The following is a 20316-nucleotide window of genomic DNA, read 5'->3' on the forward strand; positions in this document are numbered from 1 at the left end:
GACAGAGAGAAGGAAGGAAGGAAAGGAAACATCCTCAAACATTTTCTTGTTTTATTGTATTTTGTTTGTTTGTTTGTTCTTTACATGGGCTGGGGCCGGGAATCGAACCGAGGTCCTCCGGCATGGCAGGCAAGCACTTTGCCCGCTGAGCCACCGCGGCCCGCCCCTCCATTTCTTTCTTTTAACAGTAAAGAGAGCTGTTGGGATTGTGTTGAGTCTGTAAATTGTTTTGGGAAGAATCGATATCTCAGTGATATTTAGTCTTCCTATCTGTGAACATGGAACGTCGTTGTGAAGCTGAGTAATTTTGTTGGGTAGGATTGACAGGCATACTATAATTATGCCAACAATGACTTTGGCACTTCTAAAATTGTTAGGTTTAAAAGTGGCATTATCATGGAAACAGCAGAGCAGTCTGTTTTTTTTTTAGATTCTTTTAGCCAGAAACATAAACTGACACTGTAATTATTTCTGAAATACCATACCAAATAGACTTGTGAAACTAGTAATTTACTAAAGTTTTAATGATACCTGGACCAAGGCCTTGAGGGACTGGACATTTGCTTTGTGTTGTTCTTTGGAAGATTTTTCACTCCTTTGCTGTTTTAATTCTTACGTAATGCTTTTATTGGAACTTTGTAAATCACATTAGTGAAATAACTTTAAGTTCATTATCTTAAAGTTGTTTCTTGATAATTTATTCAAAGTAAGATTGAAGTAGTATTCATTTGAATATCCAATTATTTGATAAATGTGGGAGCTTAGAAATAATAGGAAAAGGATGATGGCTATTTCTGAATTTTCTGATAATTGTTAGAAAATGAATTTGATATACTGTGTCTGAAATCCAGTTTGGAGAGAATTTGTCCACAGAATATGGGGAATTAGCTCAAGGTAAAAATTTGTTCTGGATAAAGCTTTTGAATAATTTGAATGTGTCTTGAATGTCTATAAAAACCAGTTAGGATAAACTAGAGGTATCACCTGTTTTTTGTGGGCTTTGTAGAAATAAGACAAAAGGAAAAATTGCATATCTTTAGTATAAAATTTTTTTGTTTTCTTACTCTATTTATTAAAAATACATCTCTCTACCTTGTCGGTTTTTTAGAAACCACCATTAGTTTTCCCTCATTTGTAAAGTTTTCTTAGTTATTTGGCCTTCCCTTGTAAAATGTGAAGAGCAGATGGGAAGTTTTATTGTTGCTGAGAACAAGATTTAGAATTTGTTGTGGAGAAGTTGAGAATTTGTAAAATTCTGCAATTGTGCTCTTCAGTTATGTTTTTTTTTGTCTTTATATTAACCCATAATATACTTAAGAACTATTTTTTTTAACCTGTTACTAATTTAGAAAGTGCTACATGGTGGTAATTCAGTGGTTAGAATGCCCACCTTCCATGCGGGGTTCGATTCCCAGACCATGCACCAGCCCCCACCCCCCAAAGAAAGTCCTGCATGGTAATTGTTAAAATATCAAATAAGAAAATAAATATCCACTTCTTAGTTCCACACCATCTCTAGTCCTGCTACATGGAGGTATTCATGTTAACAGTTTTGATGTGTGCTTTTCCCCTTCCCAGGCTCTTTTCCTAACTATGAATATATATACACTGTGCACAGATTTTAAAAGGTATATGCACTTAAACACAAAATGGGATCATATTATACATGGAACTCACATTTCCCCCTCAACAATATTCTTCCATTGTACTATATATCTATTCATTTAAAAAAATTTCATTTTTTTTAACATTTCTTTTGAATAGGTAAGGCATATGATACAGAATTCAGTAGTAAAACATAGCTTTACAGAGGTACAAAACTTACTGTTTCCTTTGTATAGAGAGAACCCTTTTACAGGTAGGGTGCACAGTCACCCTTTTCACAGAAGGGAGGTAAGGATAATACATGCTTGTGTGCTGTTAAACAGTGTTGATTACGTAATGATTTGTTTTCTGGGCAGTTTGAGAGGAAATGGTCATAAGATACTTGGAACAAAGAAGAAGCATAAGACGATTGTTGATCAGAAGTATCTTCCCTGTGGATTTTTACCATTTAGCTGAGAGTGTCCTAAAGATAAGGAAAAGGAGAAAAAGAGAAAAATGAGGGGGATGAGTGAACCAGAATCAGATTTCTATCATCTTTTCCTCACCAACTTAAACCTCTTTCCCTACTTTATTGTGAATACTCAAGTATTTCTCTTGATGTTAGTACTGAAACCTTTGTGAGCATAGGAATCACTTAAGAAACCCATTAAAATTTCAAAGCGGGGCCTCACCCCATTTGATTGATTAGGCTGTGGCTTTGGCTGCCATGTTGACATGGTTATTTTCTCGAGAGTTGTTAATATTATTTTTTGATGGCCAGGGCAATCAATTATTGCTACTTTTGTAGGCATTTAAGAGATTGAGTATTTCTGGGTGGTGGTTAATTGAGAGAAAGCTTCACTCTTTCTACACTGCTGGAAAAGCATGCAGTACTAGGAAGGCATAACTTTCTCCTTTTTTTTTAGGACAGTTCTGCTTATTGCATGAAATTCCCTGAGGGTAGGACTTTGGCTTTCCAGTAGTTTGACTACCACTTACTTTACTTTTCGTTGTTTTTTACTTAGCTACTTTTAGAAATAAAAATTTTTGACAAGCTAGAGCAGAAGTTTTCTTCTGTTTTACTTTTATACATTTACTAAGGTTAGGTTCATTAACAGGTAGAACACAGTTTGTATAGTTGCCTTGTTCTTTTTTTAAAGATCTTTTGTTGAAGATGAATTTCTGATTAGATAGAAAAGTAAATTCTCGTTTTGTATGTATTCATGATTTTATACATTTTAAAAAATAATATAAACAGGCTTATTAAGTTTGGTTGGCACTGACTATGACAGAATTTGCTTTCATAAACCTTTTACAACATTCTATAGTCATTCACTTAGCAAAGAGTACAAACAAAATTCACTTTCATATTAGGAATATGTTAGTTCACAAAATTAACTTATTGCAAGATTGTGCTCTGAGGCAGCTGGAGGTCAGTAAGGTCTGTGGTTGAGGCATTCTTAAAGATACGGGGATTATTTTGAAATCCTTGGGCAACACTGTCTAAGTGAGCTGGGTGGAAATTTTGTTAAGTGTCTGCCATTTAGAAGCAAATAGATATTGAAAGCCAGGGTGAAGAGGGAGGCAGAAATAAGTTTTTAAGATCTGGGATTGAGAACTTAAATGCAGGCAGGGGCTGTTCAGCAGGCTCATCCCATATAGACAGGATGATTTGCACAAGAATCTCCTTTGGGCTCCCAAGAGGTCTTGATCTAGTACGTGCCTCATGACAAACAAAGGAGTAAACGCTATCTGGGTCTATTAGTCTTAAAAGTGGCCACCAGAGAGTGAAAAAGTTCCCTCCCTGGAAGGGGGATAGGACATTCAGGGATAGTAAATTGATGGGCTACCACAATGTTTCCAGGCTTACAAAGAAGAGGATTTAGTGAAGGTTTTGGTTTTGGCTGTACTGTCAACTTCTGTAACTAGGCAAGTCGGAGTGGCCCATGATGACAGTTTAGGACAGAGTTGTTCTAGTGTTAATTAAGAAAGTGATCATTTTACCTGTCGCATTGCTGTCACCTGGGGTTCCTCTGAGTTGGTTAGATGTGAAGTCAGTAGGGTTCCGTGCGGCCTCAAGCACCCTCAGTCTTCGTTTGCTACGAGCAGGCCTCAGGGGGGCTGTCCTTCACCCCTTTTGGGTGACATTGAAGGTCCTGGGCCTGAAGCATATGTTGGAGGTTCCTAGGGCAGGGCCCTGGTGGGCCACTGAAACGTTATTTTGTCTCATTTCTTTCTTACCCTGTTTGGTCAAGAAGGCTTTCTCAGTCCCATGATGCCGGGTCCTGGCTCACCTCAGGAGTCCTGTCCCACATTTCCAGGGAGGTTTACACCCCTGGGAGTCATGTTCCACGTAGGTGGGGGGTGGGCAGTTTATTCACCTGCAGAGTTGGCTCAGAGGGAGAGAGTAACAAAAGAACTTCTCTGGGGATAACTTTTAGGCTCAATTATAAGTAGACTTTGTTTCTCCTTTACAAGAATAAGTTTCATAGGGATGAACCATGAGATCGAGGGCTCTCAGGTCTTTGTCATGATAGAAAGATATATACATCTGGGCATAGGGAATTTCTGACTACTTTCCCTGTCTTTTACAGCATGGAGACTGGTATTGTAATTGAGAGTCCCATTGGAGGGCTATGCTTTCCTATTTTCTAGCTTATATTGACTCTTGACATTTTCCATTTTCTCTGGAAAAAGAAAAAGAGGAGACTCACTAGCACCAGTGTGACTGTGTGATATCCCTGTGTGTGCCAGAGCTGTACCTTTCCCTCTCTGCCATCCCAGTCACTTGGGAACAAGGGGAGTACAGTTGCTGAGCATCCCTAGAATGAATCACCAGGTGTCCCCAAGATGTTTCCAAAGGATCTCAGTAGAAACTCAATAATTAATCCTGGAGGGGAGACACTCCCATTGAAAAATAGCTAATTCCCATGGGCATAAACCAGAGGTGACTCCCTGGGAATGTTAAAGAGAATACCTTGCTTAGTATAAGAATCTTTAGTTGTACAGAATCCTGTGGTACAAAAGATAAAATGTCTTAAAAAGTATTGCAAGCCAGGCAGAGGAGAAAGGGAGAGTCTCATGGAGGCAGGGTAGAGGATCTCTGTTGAAAAAGGTGAAGAGAGGAACAGATTCAGTGGAAGGATGGGACTGCGTACTCAGGGGAGGAAAAGAGAGAGGGTGGCAAAGTCTTGGAGAGCCGAGTCGGGGAGGAAATAGAGGGAGATGGGAACTTGGTTTGGCTCCCATTGGACTCTTGCTCAATATGGGGAGAAGCCTCCAGTCAGGTCTCACCAGGCAGTATCACTTGTTGCCCTGAGCTTCCTTGGTTTTACACAGCATACAGCTGGGCTCCTGCTACCTTTAAAGAGGGAGCTGGAGGCTCTGAGTAAACCGAGTTTATGTCCTTGGGGAAATGGATTAAAGCCCTTAGATTATTAGAGACACAGTTGTATGAAGACATAGGAGAGGATGGCAGTGAACCAAGTGAGAGAAGGCAAAAGCACACAGCCAAGTCTCCTGGTTTCTAGCAATGACTTAACAGTCTCTGCAATTGACTATGCAAGTGATTCTTTCAGAGTTTATCTATACAAAGAGTTTAGAGAGTAGCTCCAGGCCAAAGCGGAGAAGCCTCCTTGATTGTTTTGTGTACACCTCTTGTCTTTGGGGAGTCATGCTCATGTGGCCTGTCCACAAGGATACAAATGTTCACTCTTCCCTAAGAAATAATTTTGGCAGGTTCCCCAGCACTGTACTGTATATCTTATAGGTAGCAATCCCTTGCCCCAGGCAGCATGACTTGATTGCTCTTTCGTAGCATCATGTAGGAGAATTCCATGAGATCACTAATACAAGCAGGACAAATTCTGGGATGGCGAGTTCTTCAGACCACCATGAGATAGATTGGGCCTGACATACATGTTCCCAGTATGTAGAACTGGAACTAGGGATTTGTGGGCTGGGGACACATGCTGAGCCAGTGAGGAGGGAGGAAGTACCAGCTAGGGTGCTAGGAGATACTACTGCTTTTTTTTTTTTTTTTTTTAGTAAGACAGGTGATTTATTATGTACACATGTGAGAGAACATGTGGGGCATGGAGGTGGGAGTGGGGTGGGGGTGGGGTGGGGGGGTATTCCTGCAAAGACAGGTGCAAAAGACAAGAGGTAATATGAGGCCATTAGCTTTTATAGATTAGCCTTACTTACTCCCGCTCTCCATTGTTCAGGGCTCTTCTCCCTACCCTCCTTTCTTTCCAGGGCCTGTGCATTGTGGTAGGTGGTGCATTTGGGTGGGTCATTTGGCTCCACCTTTTTCTGTAGACGAGTCACCCAGGTGGGGGCATTATGGCCCCTAGGTACTGTTTATTGTTCTTCTCAGAGATAGTTTTCTCCCTTTTTGGAGTTTGCCCATTGCTTAGCTAGCCACTGCATTAATTCTAAGCCTACATTCTTTCCCCCTCAGAGACTTCAATCTACCCTTAATGTTCAGGGAATTTGGGCCAATGGTCTGTCTTCTGTAGTTGCTTCAAGCTGGGTCGTTGGCATGGAAATGGGGACTTAGAATTCTCTGGCTGTGCTAATGGTGGTGGCTAGTTGAGCAATGGGAACGGCAGAGTAGCCTCTGGTGAGGAGGAGTTTGTTGTGAAACTTTCACCAACTTGGTGAGAAGTTTAAAAATGCAAGGGCCAATCAGTAACAGGAAGATAGACCTGGGGGGCTTAGGAGAGGTATTAGCCAAGGGGTATTGGAGAAGAGGGAAGGAAATGACTATCGTTCAGGTTCAAAAGTGAATTCTAGCTGGGTGGCTCATTCTTGCTTAACTGGGGAATAAGAGGGTGCGTGTGAAAAGTTAAGGGACATAAGAATGAGGTTTAGAAGGGGGTTGATTGATCAGGCTGCAGCTTTGGCAGCTGTTTCAGCCTGGTTATTTTCTTAAGAGGAATTAGTATTAATTTCTGATGGCCAGGGTAATGAATTACAGCTATTACTGTTGGTAAGAGCACAGCAGTTAAGAGATTGAATATTTCTTGGTGGTATTTAATGGGAAGTAAGCCTCCCTCTTTCTACACTGCTGCATGAGTATGTGGGACTAGGAAGGCATAGCCTTCTCCCTCTTCCTTCTTCTAGAGCTCAGTTGAGGGCAATTAGTTTTGTTTTCTGAGCTAAAGTCCCTGGGGGTAGGGTTTTGGCTTCGCTCTAGTTTGGTTTTCACATACTTTGCTTTTTTTTTTGTTTGTTTGTTTTTTTTGGTTAGTGAAGGTACTTTCAGGAATAAAAATATGTGACAAATTACAGAAGTTTTGTCTTTTTTACCTTTACACATTTACTAGGGTTATATTAATTAGCAGAACATAATTTATCCAATTGCTTTTAAATAGCCTTTTTCTTAATTTGCTGCTAGCCCTGTTAATCCAGTCCTTTAACTGTTTTCTGGAGCTTTGAGAAAGGTATTTTCTTTCAGTTCTTACTTATTGTTCAAAGCTTACGTGGGGTGACAGGCTAGAAACCTCTCACTCTGCCATGTTCTCAGTGGTGACTCTTATTGTTTTTCCCTGGTGGTTAATGATATTAAGCATTTTTTATGTACTTCTTGGTCATTTGTATATCTTCTTTGGAGAAATATGTATTCAGGTCTTTTTTTCATGTTTAAATTGAGTTGTCTTTTTGTTGTTGAATAGTAGGAGTTCTTTATATACTCTGCATATTAAACCGCTGTTAGATGTATGGTTTCCTAATATTTTCTCTCACTGTGTAATTTATTGGTAAAGTCCTTTTGAGGCCACCTAGAACAGGGAAGCTGAGAGAGAGAAAGCCGTGAAGGAGCCCTTGAGCAAGGACAGTTAATCAAGGTCAGCCGGCCCTATGTCAAACACAGACACCCTGCCCAGTGGTTACCCCTTAAGGGATACACTGGGCAGCCCACCCATCTGAAACAAAACAGTCCCCACCTGCGTGAGTCCTCTACAGAGAAGGGTAAAACCAACAGACCCACTAAAATGCACTATCTACCACCAGGCACTGCCCTGAGGAGAGGGGAGGGTTAGAAGAAAGAGGCCTGAACAAGGAAGGGGAGAGGGACTAAAATAAATAAGTAAAAGTAATCTAGAAAAGCAAATGGCCACATTGCCTATTACCTCTCACCCTCCGTCTTTACTTGCAAGGATGCCCACATGCTCCATTTCTCTGCATGTGTACTTATTAAATGTCTTACCTACTTTGCTCTCTCTGTGCTGTGCCTCTGTATTGTTTCTTATGGCACAAGAACCAGAATTGAAATCTGGTGACATTCTGATGTACGAAAAAATTTTTTATTTTAAGTCCCATAGATCTATTATTTTTTCTTTTGTTGCTCATGCTTCTGGTGTAAAGTCTTAAGAAACCACTGCCTTAAATGAGGTCCTGACAATGTTTCCCTATAGCTTTCTTCTATTTGATTTATAGTTTCGATCCTTATATATGGTTCTTTAATCTGTTTTGAGTTAATTTTTATATATGGTGTGATGTAAGGGTCTGCCTTCAATTTTTTGCATATGATTGCCCAAAATCTTCAACACAATTTGTTGAAGAGACTGTTCTTTCCTGGGTGGACTTGTATGTTTGTTGAAGTTCATTTGCCTCTAGGTTATTTTGGTACTGGTGATCCTTGGACCAAATGTATAGAGAAGCTCAATTAACAGCCAGAAGTTTAGCTAGGAAGGCCCAGTTTGTGTTATTTGATTGTGTCACTTGTCTGCATTCATTGCATACTTTTTTTTTTAATCTGAATAATACAAGCTATAGAAGTCTTTTCTGGAATAATAAGTGCTGAAATTATTTCTTAATATTTGTTAATTACCCCACTGTGGTTCAGAGTACGAGCTTGGTAGCAGATTATTTTTCCACTAATTAGACTTTTTTTGTTTTCTTAAATATTTTTATTGACAAATCTTCATACACATACAATGGCTTCACAATATTATCAGATAGCATTTGCCAGCGTAAGGTGTCTATGCCAGTTGCTTGGATAGTATTGACATTCTTTAGAGTTGTAGTTACACTTTTCTCTTTATTATCGTCTTTTAAAAGGTGACTTTTTATTCACATTCCTTTAAATCAGTGGTTTTGGCAGTGTCTGGAGACTTTTTGGCTGTCTGGGGATACTGTTAAGCATGCACAGAGCAGCCCCTTACAACAAAGAATTACCCACTCTAAATACTATTAGTGCTGAGGTTGAGAAGTCTTGCTTTAAGCATATGTGGTCAGTATGTGATTACCCTTTTGGTAATACATTTTTCTCAAATTATGCTGGATGAATATTTTAATGATGACTGAACTGTAAATGTTGATTCAGAGACAGATTGTTGGAAGATTTTAAAAGCTGATTTATTTCCTTTTCCCCTGTGTATTTTAGGATAATTCAAATACTGCTTTTGTAGTTTACAAATACCAGGAAAATTGTTGCTCATCTCATAGAATTCTAAACTTGGGTCATCTGTGTCCACGACCTTCAGAAAACCTTCTTTAATGCCATAGTTAGAGTTAAAGTGTAATATGAGTAGGAACATTTTTTCCCTCCCTTCAATTGTTATAATTTACCTTTCAGTGATTTTTGTACTGCAAATTGTGATCCCAGTAGTAGATTGTAAATTCAGTGTAGTGGGTTGCAACCATCATTTTTCATAAGTTAATTGTAATAGAAAATAACATATTGTATCACACATAATAAGAGTATTGTTTTGTGAAATCTATTTTATATATCTACGTATGCATGTACTAGTTTGTGATTTAAAAAATTTTGTGCTATGAGTTATAGTGAAGAAAAATGGAAAGTCACTGATTTGTAATAGGTTACAAGATCAATATACATTGTATGCTGTATAGTTTTTGAAATAAGCTGAAATTTTATTTGGGAAACAATATAAGAATTTCAATTTTTACTTGAAATTTTTTGGCTTTGCACTGTCACAAGATAATTTTAGAAAACATTACAGTAAGTATTGGATTTGGCAATATTCTTCAACTGTTAAGCATCATTGTTTATATGTACAGTAATGTGCCAATAAAACAATATTGTCCCAATAATTGAGTAACATTAGTTTGATGCAAATCAAACAAAATTGGGCCTATTTCAATATCTTATGATAGTACTAAAGAAAACAATTTGGTTGATAGCTAATCAGGAAATGTTTGTACCCACAGTCTGGACTTTTCCATCTTAAAAAAAAAATTAAACTAACATTTTGGAATAGATTCAAGTTGGTACTAAATTATTTAGGTTTAATTCTAGTGCAATTTATTTCAGATTAAATTTAGTGGAAGCTTTTGTAGAAGATGCAGAATTGAGGCAAAGTTTACAAGAAGATTTACTTCGTCGATTCCCAGATCTTAACCGACTGGCCAAGAAATTTCAAAGACAAGCGGCAAATTTACAGGACTGTTACCGAATCTATCAGGGCATAAATCAACTCCCAAATGTTATACAGGCTTTGGAAAAATATGAAGGTAACAAGATGATTTTAGTTTTTGCTTTCCTTCACTTATATATCTTGTGCTGTTCTTAAAAAGTTGGTGTTTGTGGCTCACTCTTCTGATAGATACTTAAAAGTTTTTCTCATAATGGGTCCAGGTGTCATAAGTCTTAGATGCTTATCTCTGCTCTGCTGGTAATATTGATGGAGGAAAAGTTCGAGTTTTTGCTGTTTAGAAATGAATGTTTAGTTACTTGGTTTATTGTGAATAGGCCTATTGCACTAATCATGGTGGTTAAAGAGGGCTCAAATGCTAAAGAAAACTCACAGGACCCAAAATGACAATCTTACAAATCTGTAGTTATTACAGGAAACAAGTACATTTCAGCAACCTTAAAGTAAGGATAGGCATCACTGCCAAAGGCACACATCAAGGGTCCTAGAGAGATGAAAGTTCAGGCTTCTTTTGTCCTCTATATTGTGAAGCCTATGATGAGATGCACTTTCTCTCAGACCAGGAGCTAGCTGATGTGTACATGGAATGCCTCCTAACCAAGGTGCCTAAAATGTCGTTTTATTCGGATTTTTTTTCTATTTAATGGCCAACTGGGCATATTCTTACTATAATACCAGCTTCTACAGCAGAGCCCTGGGGTTTTCTGAGACCAAGTGTGATTCATCTGTAACAGTGAACAGTGCTAACAAGCTGGTACAAACCACCTGAATATCCTCAACTCCAGCTTACAAAAAACATTATTAGTATGTTTCATGCCCTGACTGGGGTCAGTCCCGTGCAGGAACTTGAATAAAATAGTGCTGGCTAATTCTAGGCCTGCTGTAATTACCCTCACAGCACACCTATGAGAGGAAGTTAAGACAGAGGATGCTCTCCAACAGTTCTAGTCAAAGTAGAGTTAGAGACTAAAGTGAGCAGTGTCACAAAGTCACATAGAGTTGATTAATGCAATATTGGTGAATAAAATTAATTTGCTATTACAAGCATAGGTTTTATTCCTTTTTTTTGAGAAATCTTCAAACACATACGTTCTATACATAGTGTACAATCAGTGGCTCACAATGTCATCACATAGTTGTGTATTCATCACCATGATCATTTTTAAAGAAATTTTTTTATTAAAATTTTTTTTAATATGACAAGAAACACAAATGATCATTTTTAACATGATCATTCTGTTCTACATATATAATCAATAATTCACAATACCATTACATAGTTGCATATTCATCATCATGGTCGTTTCTTAGAACATTTGCATCAATTCAGAAAAGGAAATAAGAAGACAACAGAAAAAGATTCTAACATACAACACCCCTTACCCCTCCCCCACATCGGTCACCAGAACCTCAATCCAAGTTTATTTTAACATTCGTTCCCCCTTTATTCACCTTTATTTCATATTTTCACTCGTCTGTTGATAAGGCAGACAAAAGGAGCATCAGACACAAGGTTTTCACAATCACACAGTCACATTGTGAAAGCTATATCATTATCCAAACATCTTCAATAGACATGGGTACTGGAACACAGCTGTACATCTTCAGGCACTTCCCTCTAGCCTCTCCATTATATCTTGACTAACAAGGTGATACTCTGTAATGCATAAGAATAACCTCCAGGATAATCTGTTGACTCTGGAATCTCTCAGCCATTGACACTGTCTCATTTCACTCTTCCCCCTTTTGGTCAAGAAGGTTTTTTCAATCCCTTGATGCTGAGTCTCAGTTATTCTAGGGGTTTTCTCAATCCCTTGATACTCAGTCTCAGTTCATTCTAGGGGTTTTCTCAATCCCTTGATGCTGAGTCCCAGCTCATTCTAGGATTTCTGTCCCACGTTGCCAGGAAGGTCCATACCCCTGGGAGTCATGTCCCGCGTAGACTAGGGGAGGGTGGTGAAATTGCTTGTTGTGTTGGCTGGAGAGAGAGGCCACCTCTGAACAACAGAAGAGGTTCTCTTGGGGGTGACTCTTAGGCCTAATTTTAAATAGGCCTGACCTATCCTTTGTGGGGTTAAGTTTCATATGAACAAACCCCAAGATTAGGGGCTCAGCCTATAGCTTTGGTTGTCCACACTGCTTGTGAGAATATCAAGAATTCAACTTGGGGAAGTTGAATTTTCCCCCTTTCTCACCATTCCTTGAAGGGGGCTTTGCAGATACTTTTTTATTAACTGTTCAAATCACTCTGGGATTTATTGGGGCATCACTCTGGACAAACCAACAAAATCTCATGTCCTACTCGAGGTTCCATGTACTTATGGTGTTCAATTAAGCTGTCTACATAAGTTATATTAAGAAATGCACTAGACAAAATATAAATTTTGAACCAAATGAACATTTTTTGCTTTAGTTTCACACATAAGTTGAAGTTTTAAAATATTAATTACCATCTATTTTCAGCACCCTGCAGTAATGACATTCCTTTGTTCTTCCTCATGCAAAAACATTTTTAAAATTTGTACATTTTGTCACTATCATTATACACTCCAGGCCTTCCTCATTGTTTATCATCTATCTTTCTTTTTGATTTCATTTATGCCCCCACCCCTCCTCCCTCTTTCATTGTCACATTCAGCTTCATTCAGTGTTTTAACATAATTGTATTACAATTAGGTAGTATTGTGGTATCAATTTCTGACTTTTTACATTTAGTCCTGTTGCACAATCTGTATCCCTTCAACTCCAATTACCCAATATCTTACCCTATTTCTATCTCCTGATGGTCTCTGTTACCAATGAAATTCTGCAGGTTTATGCAGTAATGTCAGTTCATATCAGTGAGACCATGCAATATTTGTCCTTTTGTTTCTGGCTAACCTCACTCAGCATAATGTCCTTAAGGTCCATCCATGTTGTTACATACTTCATAACTTTATTCTGTCTTACACCTGCATAATATTCCATCATATGTATATACCAGTTTATTTAGCCACTCTTCTGTTGGTGGACATTTTGGCTGTTTCCATCTATTCGCAATTGTAAATAATACTGCTATAAACATTGGTGTACAGATGTCCGTTTGTGTCCTTGCCCTCATGTCCTCTGAGTAGATACCTAGCAATGGTATTGCCAGGTCATATGGCAATTCTATATTTAGCTCTTTGAGGAACCGCCAAACTGCCTTCCACAGTGGTTGTACCATTTGAAATTCCCACCAACAGTGGATAAGTGTGCCTTTTTCTCCACATCCTCTCCAGCACTTATCATTTTCTGTTTTATTGATAATGGCCATTCTGGTGGGTGTGAGATGATATCTCATTCTGGTTTTGATTTGCATTTCTCTAATGGCCAGGGAAGTTGAGCATCTCTTCATGTGCCTTTTGGCCACTTGTATTTCCTCTTCTGAGAAGTATCTGTTCAAGTTTTTTGTCCATTTTGTAACTGAGTTGTCTGTCTTCTTGTGGTTGAGTTGAACAATCTCTTTAAAAATTCTGGATACTAGACCTTTATCTGATATGTCATTTCCAAATATTGTCTCCGATTGTGTAGACTGTCTTTTTACTTTCTTGACGAAGTTCTTTGATGCGCAAAAGTATCTAATTTTGAGGAGTTCCCATTTATTTATTTATTTCTTCAATGCTCTTGCTTTGGCTGTAAGGTCTAGGAAACTGCCTCCTCGCATAAGATTTATAAGATATTTCCCTACATTTTCTTCTAACAGTTTTATGGTCTTAGATCTAATGTTTAGGTCTTTGATCCATTTTGAGTTAATTTTTGTATAGGGTGTGAGATATGGGTCCTCTTTCATTCTTTTGCATATGGATAACCTGTTCTCTAGGCAGCATTTATTGAAGAGACTGTTCTGTCCCAGGTGACTTGGCTTCACTGCCTTATTGAAGATCAACTGTCCATAGATGAGAGGGTCTATATTTGAACACTCTATTTGATTCCATTGGTCAGTATATCTCTCTTTATGCTAGTACCATGCTGTTTTGATGATTGTAGCTTCATAATATGCCTTAAAGTCAGGTAGCGTGAGGCCTCCAACTTCATTTTTCTTTCTCAGTATACTTTTAGCTATTTGGGGCACACTGCCCTTCCAGATAAATTTGGTTATTGGTTTTTCTATTTCAGAAAAGAAAGTTTTTGGGATTTTAATTGGTATTGCATTGAATCTGTAAATCAATTTAGGTAGAACTGACATCTTAATTATATTTAGTCTTCTAATCCATGAACATGGTATGCCCTTCCATTTATTTAGGTCTTCTGTGATTTCTTTTAACAATTTCTTGTAGTTTTCTTTGTATAAGTTTTTTTGTATCTTTAGTTAAGTTTATTCCTAAATATTTTATTCTTTTGGTTGCAATTACAAATGGAATTTTTTTCTTGATTTCCCCCTCAGATTGTTTATTACTAGTGTATAGAAACACTGCAGATTTTTGAGTGTTGATCTTGTAACCTTCCACTTTGCTGTACTGATTTATTAGCTGTAGTAGTTTTGCTGTGGATTTTTCAGGGTTTTCGATATATGGTATATCATCTGCAAACAGTGAGTTTTACTTCTTCCTTTCCAATTTTGATGCCTTGTATTTCTTTGTCTTGTTTAATTGCTCTGGCTAGAACTTCCAACACAGTGTTGCATAACAGTGGTGATAGTGGACATCCTTGTCTTGTTTCTGGTCTTAGGGGGAAAGTTTTCCATTTTTCCCCAGTGAGGATGATGTTAGCTGTGGGTTTTTCATATATTCCCTTTATCATTTTGAGGAAGTTCCCTTCTTTTCCTATCCTTTGAAGTGTTTTCAACAAGAAAGGATGTTAAATTTTGTCAGATGCCTTTTTTTGCATCAATTGAGATGATCATGTGGTTTTTCTGCTTTGATTTGTTGATATGGTGTATTACATTAACTGATTTTCTTATGTTGAACATCCTTGCATACATGGGATGAATCCTACTTGGTCATGGTGTATAATTCTTTTAATATGCTGCTGGTTTCGATTTGCAAGAATTTTATTGAGGATTTTTGCATCTATATTCATTAGAGAGATTGGCCTGTAGTTTTCTTTTTTTGTAATATCTTTGTCTGGCTTTGGTATGAGGGTGATGTTGGCTTCGTAGAATGAGTTAGGTAGCATTCCCTCCTCTTCGATTTTTTGAAAAGTTTCTGCAGGATTGGTACTGATTCTTTCTTTTAGATTTTTTTTAACTTTTTAATTGTATAGTGTAACATATACACAAAGCAAAGATACAAAAAAGCAGTTTTCAAAGCACTCTTCAACAAGTAGCTACAGGACAGATCCCAGAGTTTGTCATGGGCTACCATACTATCCTCACAGATTTTTCCTTCTAGCTGCTCCAGAATATACGAGGCTAGAAAGCTTAATAATTTTTTATCATCACAGTCGACTATTTTTCCTTCTTTTTTTGTGAAACATAACATATATACAAAAAAGCAATAAATTTCAAAGCACAGCACCACAATTAGTTGTAGAACATATTACAGAGTTTGACATGGGTTACAATTTCACATTTTAGGTTTTTACTTCTAGCTGCTCCAAGATACTGGAGACTAAAAGAGATATCAATTTAAAGATTCAGCAATCATATTCATTTGTTAAATCCTATCTTCACTGTATAACTCAACTATTACCTTTAATCCTTCCATACCTTTCTTTAGTGGTGTTTGGGCTATGGCCATTCTAACGTTTTCATACTGGAAGGGTCTGTCACTAACACAGGGTAGGGAGATGGAACTATCTGATATTCTGGATAGGCTGGGCTAGGTTTCAAGACTTACCTGGACTAGAGATCCATCTGGAGGTTGTAGGTTTCTGGAAAGTTATTCTAGTGCATGAAACCCTTGTGAAATCTTATATATTGCCCTAGGTGTTCTTTACAATTGGCTGGAATGGTCCTGGTTGGGGTTTGGCATGTTATGATAGGTAGCAAGATCTAACTGAAGCTTGCGTAAAAGTAATCTCCAGAGTGGCCTCTCAACTCTATTTGAACTCTCTCAGCCACTGATACTTTAATAGTTACACTTCTTTCTCCCCTTTTAGTCTGGATGGAATTGTTGATCACACGATACCAGGGCTGGATTCACCCGTGGGAGTCATCTCCCACGTCGCCAGGAAGACTTTCACCCCTGGATTTCATGTTGCACGCAGGAGGGAGGGCAATGGTTTCACTTGCAGAGTTGGACTTAGAGAGGGTGAGGCCACATTTGAGCAACAAAAGAGGTCCTCCAGAAGTAACTCTTAGGCATACTTAAAGATAATCTAAGCTTCTCCACTACCTACATAAGCTTCACAAGAGTAAGCTTCAGGATCGAGGCATGGCATGGCCTATTGATTTTTTTTTTTTTAACTTTTTATTAATTAAAAAAAATTACAAGAAACAAACATTCCCAACACATACACTCAGCAATTCACAATATCATCACATAGTTGCACATTCATCATCATGATCATTTCCCAGAACATTAGCATCAATTCAGAAAAATAAATAAAAAGACAACAGAAAAATATAACAAACAGAAAAGAAAAAATTTTACCTGCCATACCCCTTACTGATCCCTTTCATTGATCACTAGCATTTCAAACTAAATCTCTTTTAACATTTGTTCCTCCTATTATTTATTTTTATTCCATATGTTCTTCTCATCTGTTGACAAGGTAGATAAAAGGAGCATCAGACACAAGGTTTTCACAACCACACAGTCACATTGTGAAAGCTATATCATTATACAGTCATCATCAAGAAACATGGCTACTGGAACACAGCTCTACATTTTCAGGCAGTTCCCTCCAGCCTCTCCATTACATCTTGGATAACAAGGTGATATCTACTTAATGCATAAGAATAACCGCCAGGATAACCTCTCGACTCTGTTTGGAATCTCAGCCATTGACACTTTGTCTCATTTCACTGTTCCCCCTTTTGGTCGAGAAGGTTTTCTCAATCCCTTGACGCTGGGTCTCAGCTCATTCTAGAGTTTTTCTCAATCCCTTGATGCTGAGTCCCAGCTCATTCTGGGATTTCTACCCACGCTGCCAGGAAGATCCACACCCCTGGGAGTTGTGTCCCACGTAGACAGGGGGAGGGTGGTGTGTCTGCTTGCTGTGTTGGCTGGAGAGAGAGGCCACATTTGAGCAACAAAAGAGGTTCTCTTGGGGGTGACTCTTAGGCTTAATTTTAAGTAGGCTTGACCTATCCCCTGTGGGGTTAAGTTTCATGTGAACAAACCCCAAGACTGGGGGCTCAGCGTATACCTTTGGTTGTCCACACTGCTTGTGAGAATATCAAGAATTCAACTTGGGGAAGTTGAATTTTCCCCCGTTCTCACCATTCCCCGAAGGGGACTTTGCAAATACTTTTCCACTCACTGATCAAATCACTCTGGGATTCATCAGGGCATCACCTGGACAAACCAACAGAATCTCATGTCCTATAAAAAGATCCATGTACTTAAGGTGTTCAGTCAACTATTTACATAAGTTATATTAGGAGATGCACTAGTCAAAGTATAGATTTGTACCAAATAAACATTTTTTGCTTCAGTCTCACACATTAGTTGAAATTTTAAAATATTAAGTACCATCTGTTTTCAGCACACTGCAGTAATGACATTCTTTTGTTCTTCCTCATGCAAAAACATTTTTTAAATTTGTACATTTAGTCGCTATCATTATACACTCTAGGCATTCCTAGATTACACCATCTCAATCTTTATCATCTATCTTTCTTTGTGATTTCATTTATGCTCCAGCCCTCCTCCCTCTATCATTCTCATATGCAGCTTCATTCAGTGTTTTAACATAATTGTATTACAGTTAGGTAATATTGTGCTGTCCATTTCTGAGTTTTTATATTCAGTCCTGTTACACAATCTGTATCCCTTCAGCTCTAATTACTCAATATCTTACCCTATTTCTATCTCCTGATGGTCTCTGTTACCAAGGAAATTTTCCAAGTTTATTCACTAATGTCAGTTCATATCAGTGAGACCATACAGTTTTTGTCCTTTTATTTCTGGCTAATCACACTCAGCATAATGTCCTTAAGGTCCATCCATGTTGTTACATACTTCATAACTTTATTCTGTCTTACAGCTGCATACTATTCCATCTTATGTAAATGTCACAGTTTATTTAGCCAACTGTCTGTTGATGGACATTTTGGCTGTTTCCATCTCTTGGTAATTGTTAATAATGCTGCTATAAACATTGGTGTGTAAATGTCCATTTGTGTCCTTGACCTCGTGTCCTTTGAGTAGAGACAGCATATAGATGGGTCCTGTTTTTTAATCCACTCTGCCAGATTATGTCTTTTGATTGGAGAGTTTAACTCATTAATATTCAGTGTTATTACTTCATGGGTAGTACTTTCTTCTACTATTTTGCCTCCTGGATTTTATATGTCATATCGAAGTTTCCTTCCTTTTACCTTTACTCATGGTCTTCCTTTCTACACTCTTCTCCACACCTCTCTCTTCTGTCTTTTCGTATCTATCTCTAGTGTTCCCTTTAGTATTTCTTGCAGAGCTGGTCTCTTGGTCACAAATTCTCTCACTGATTTTTTGTCTGAAAACGTTTTAATTTCTCCCTCATTTTTGAAGGACAATTTTGCTGGATATAGAATTGGTTGGCAGTTTTTTTCTTTTAATAATTTGAATATATTATCCCACTGTCTTCTCGCCTCCATGGTTTCTGCTGAGAGATCTGCACATAGTCTTATTGGGTTTCCCTTGTATGTGATGGATTGCTTTTCTCTCGCTGCTTTCAGGATCTTCTCTTTCTCTTTGACCTCTGACATTCTGATTATTAAATGTCTTGGAGTATGTCTGTTTGGATCTATTCTCTTTGGGGTACGCTGCACTTCTTGGACCTGTAATTTTAAGTCTTTCATAAGAGTTGGGAAATTTTCAGTGATAATTTCCTCCATTAGTTTTTCTCCTCCTTTTCCCTTATCTTCTCCTTCTGGGACACCCACAACACGTATATTTGCGTGCTTCATATTGTGTTTCAATTCCCTGAGTCCCTGCTCATGTTTTTCCATTTTTTCCCTATATTTTCTTTTTCTTTTTGTATGTCAGATGTTCCGTCCCCGAGTTTAGAAATCCTATGCTCTGTCTCTAGAAATCTACCATTGTAGGTTTCCATTGTTTTTTTCATCTCTTCTACTGTGTCTTTCATTCCCATAAGTTCTGTGATTTGTTTTTTCAGACTTTCAGTTTCTTCTTTTTGTTCTTTCCTTGCCTTCTTTATATCCTTCCTCAGTTCATTGATTTGGTTTTTGGTGAAGTTTTCCATGTCTGTTCATACATTCTGAATTAATTGTTTCAGCTCCTGTATGTCATTTGAATTGTTGGTTTGTTCCTTTGGGCCATATCTTCAATTTTCCTAGTGTGATTTGTTATTTTTTTGCTGACGTCTAGGCATTTAATTACCTTATTTATTCTGAAGATTGCTTTCACTTCTTTTATCTAGGGTTTTCTTGCTGGATGAATTTGTTGTCTATCTGTTCTTTGACATTCCGTTCAGCTTTATCTGGACCTTTAGCTTAAGTTTTGTTTAACAGAGGAAAATTTTTCAGTTCTTGTTTTTTTGTTTCTTGCCCTGCTTGTGTGGTGCCTTTCCCCCACACACACTTAGGAGGGTCTACTTAGATATTATAGATCCCAACCAGATTTTCCCAGACCAAACTGGCCTCCTATCAGGAGGAAAGAGTCTCCTGTGTTCGTTTTCCCTGAGGGTGATACCCAGCAGGTTGAAAGACTTTCCTGTGAAGTCTCTGGACTCTGTTTTTCTTTATCCTGCGCTTGTCTGACTGCAGGTCCCACCAGCATAAGATGATGTGGTACCTTTAACTTTGGCAGACTCTCCCTGCTGGGGCTGTGGTGGAGACAGAGGAGAGGTTGTAGGCTGGCTTTAATGGGTTCAAATTACCATGCCCTGGTGTCTGAATTCCTTGATGGAGGGATTCCACCTGGGTGCGGCTTCACTCCTCCCTTGGGGAAGGCACAAGCTCTAGATAAGCCCTCAAAAGAGCTTATTTCTGCCTATGCCTGGGGCACTTGCAGCCTGAAAAGTCCTGTTGCTCTATCCAGAGGCAGTGAAGCCTTTGTAGATACACAGCCACAAAACCTCTGTTTCCTTCTTTTTTTTTTTTCCCCTTTTTCTGTCAGTCCTGCCCCCTTGGCACCAGGCAAAAATGAGCAACCTCTGCTTTAATCAGGTTCACCTAAGCTGAGACCTATTTTTAGTAGTCAGAATTTGTTACTTAGTTCCACAATTGTTGTTTGCTTGTGCCTAGTCCCTGCTTCTGGTA

The 20316-nt window shown here is 38.3% G+C and overlaps 1 protein-coding gene across 1 annotated transcript in view; it reads left to right on the plus strand.

Moving 5' to 3' along the window:
- The window catches only part of MSH2 (mutS homolog 2), a 146880-nt gene that overhangs the window by 27349 nt on the left and 99215 nt on the right, over nt 1–20316 (plus strand). Inside the window, exon 7 of the mRNA XM_077134163.1 lies at nt 9866–10065. Coding sequence (XP_076990278.1) covers nt 9866–10065 — 200 coding nt within the window. The remainder of the gene's footprint in view (nt 1–9865; nt 10066–20316) is intronic.

The sequence above is a fragment of the Tamandua tetradactyla genome, chromosome 17 (assembly GCF_023851605.1).
Source record: "Tamandua tetradactyla isolate mTamTet1 chromosome 17, mTamTet1.pri, whole genome shotgun sequence".
NCBI lineage: Eukaryota > Metazoa > Chordata > Mammalia > Pilosa > Myrmecophagidae > Tamandua > Tamandua tetradactyla.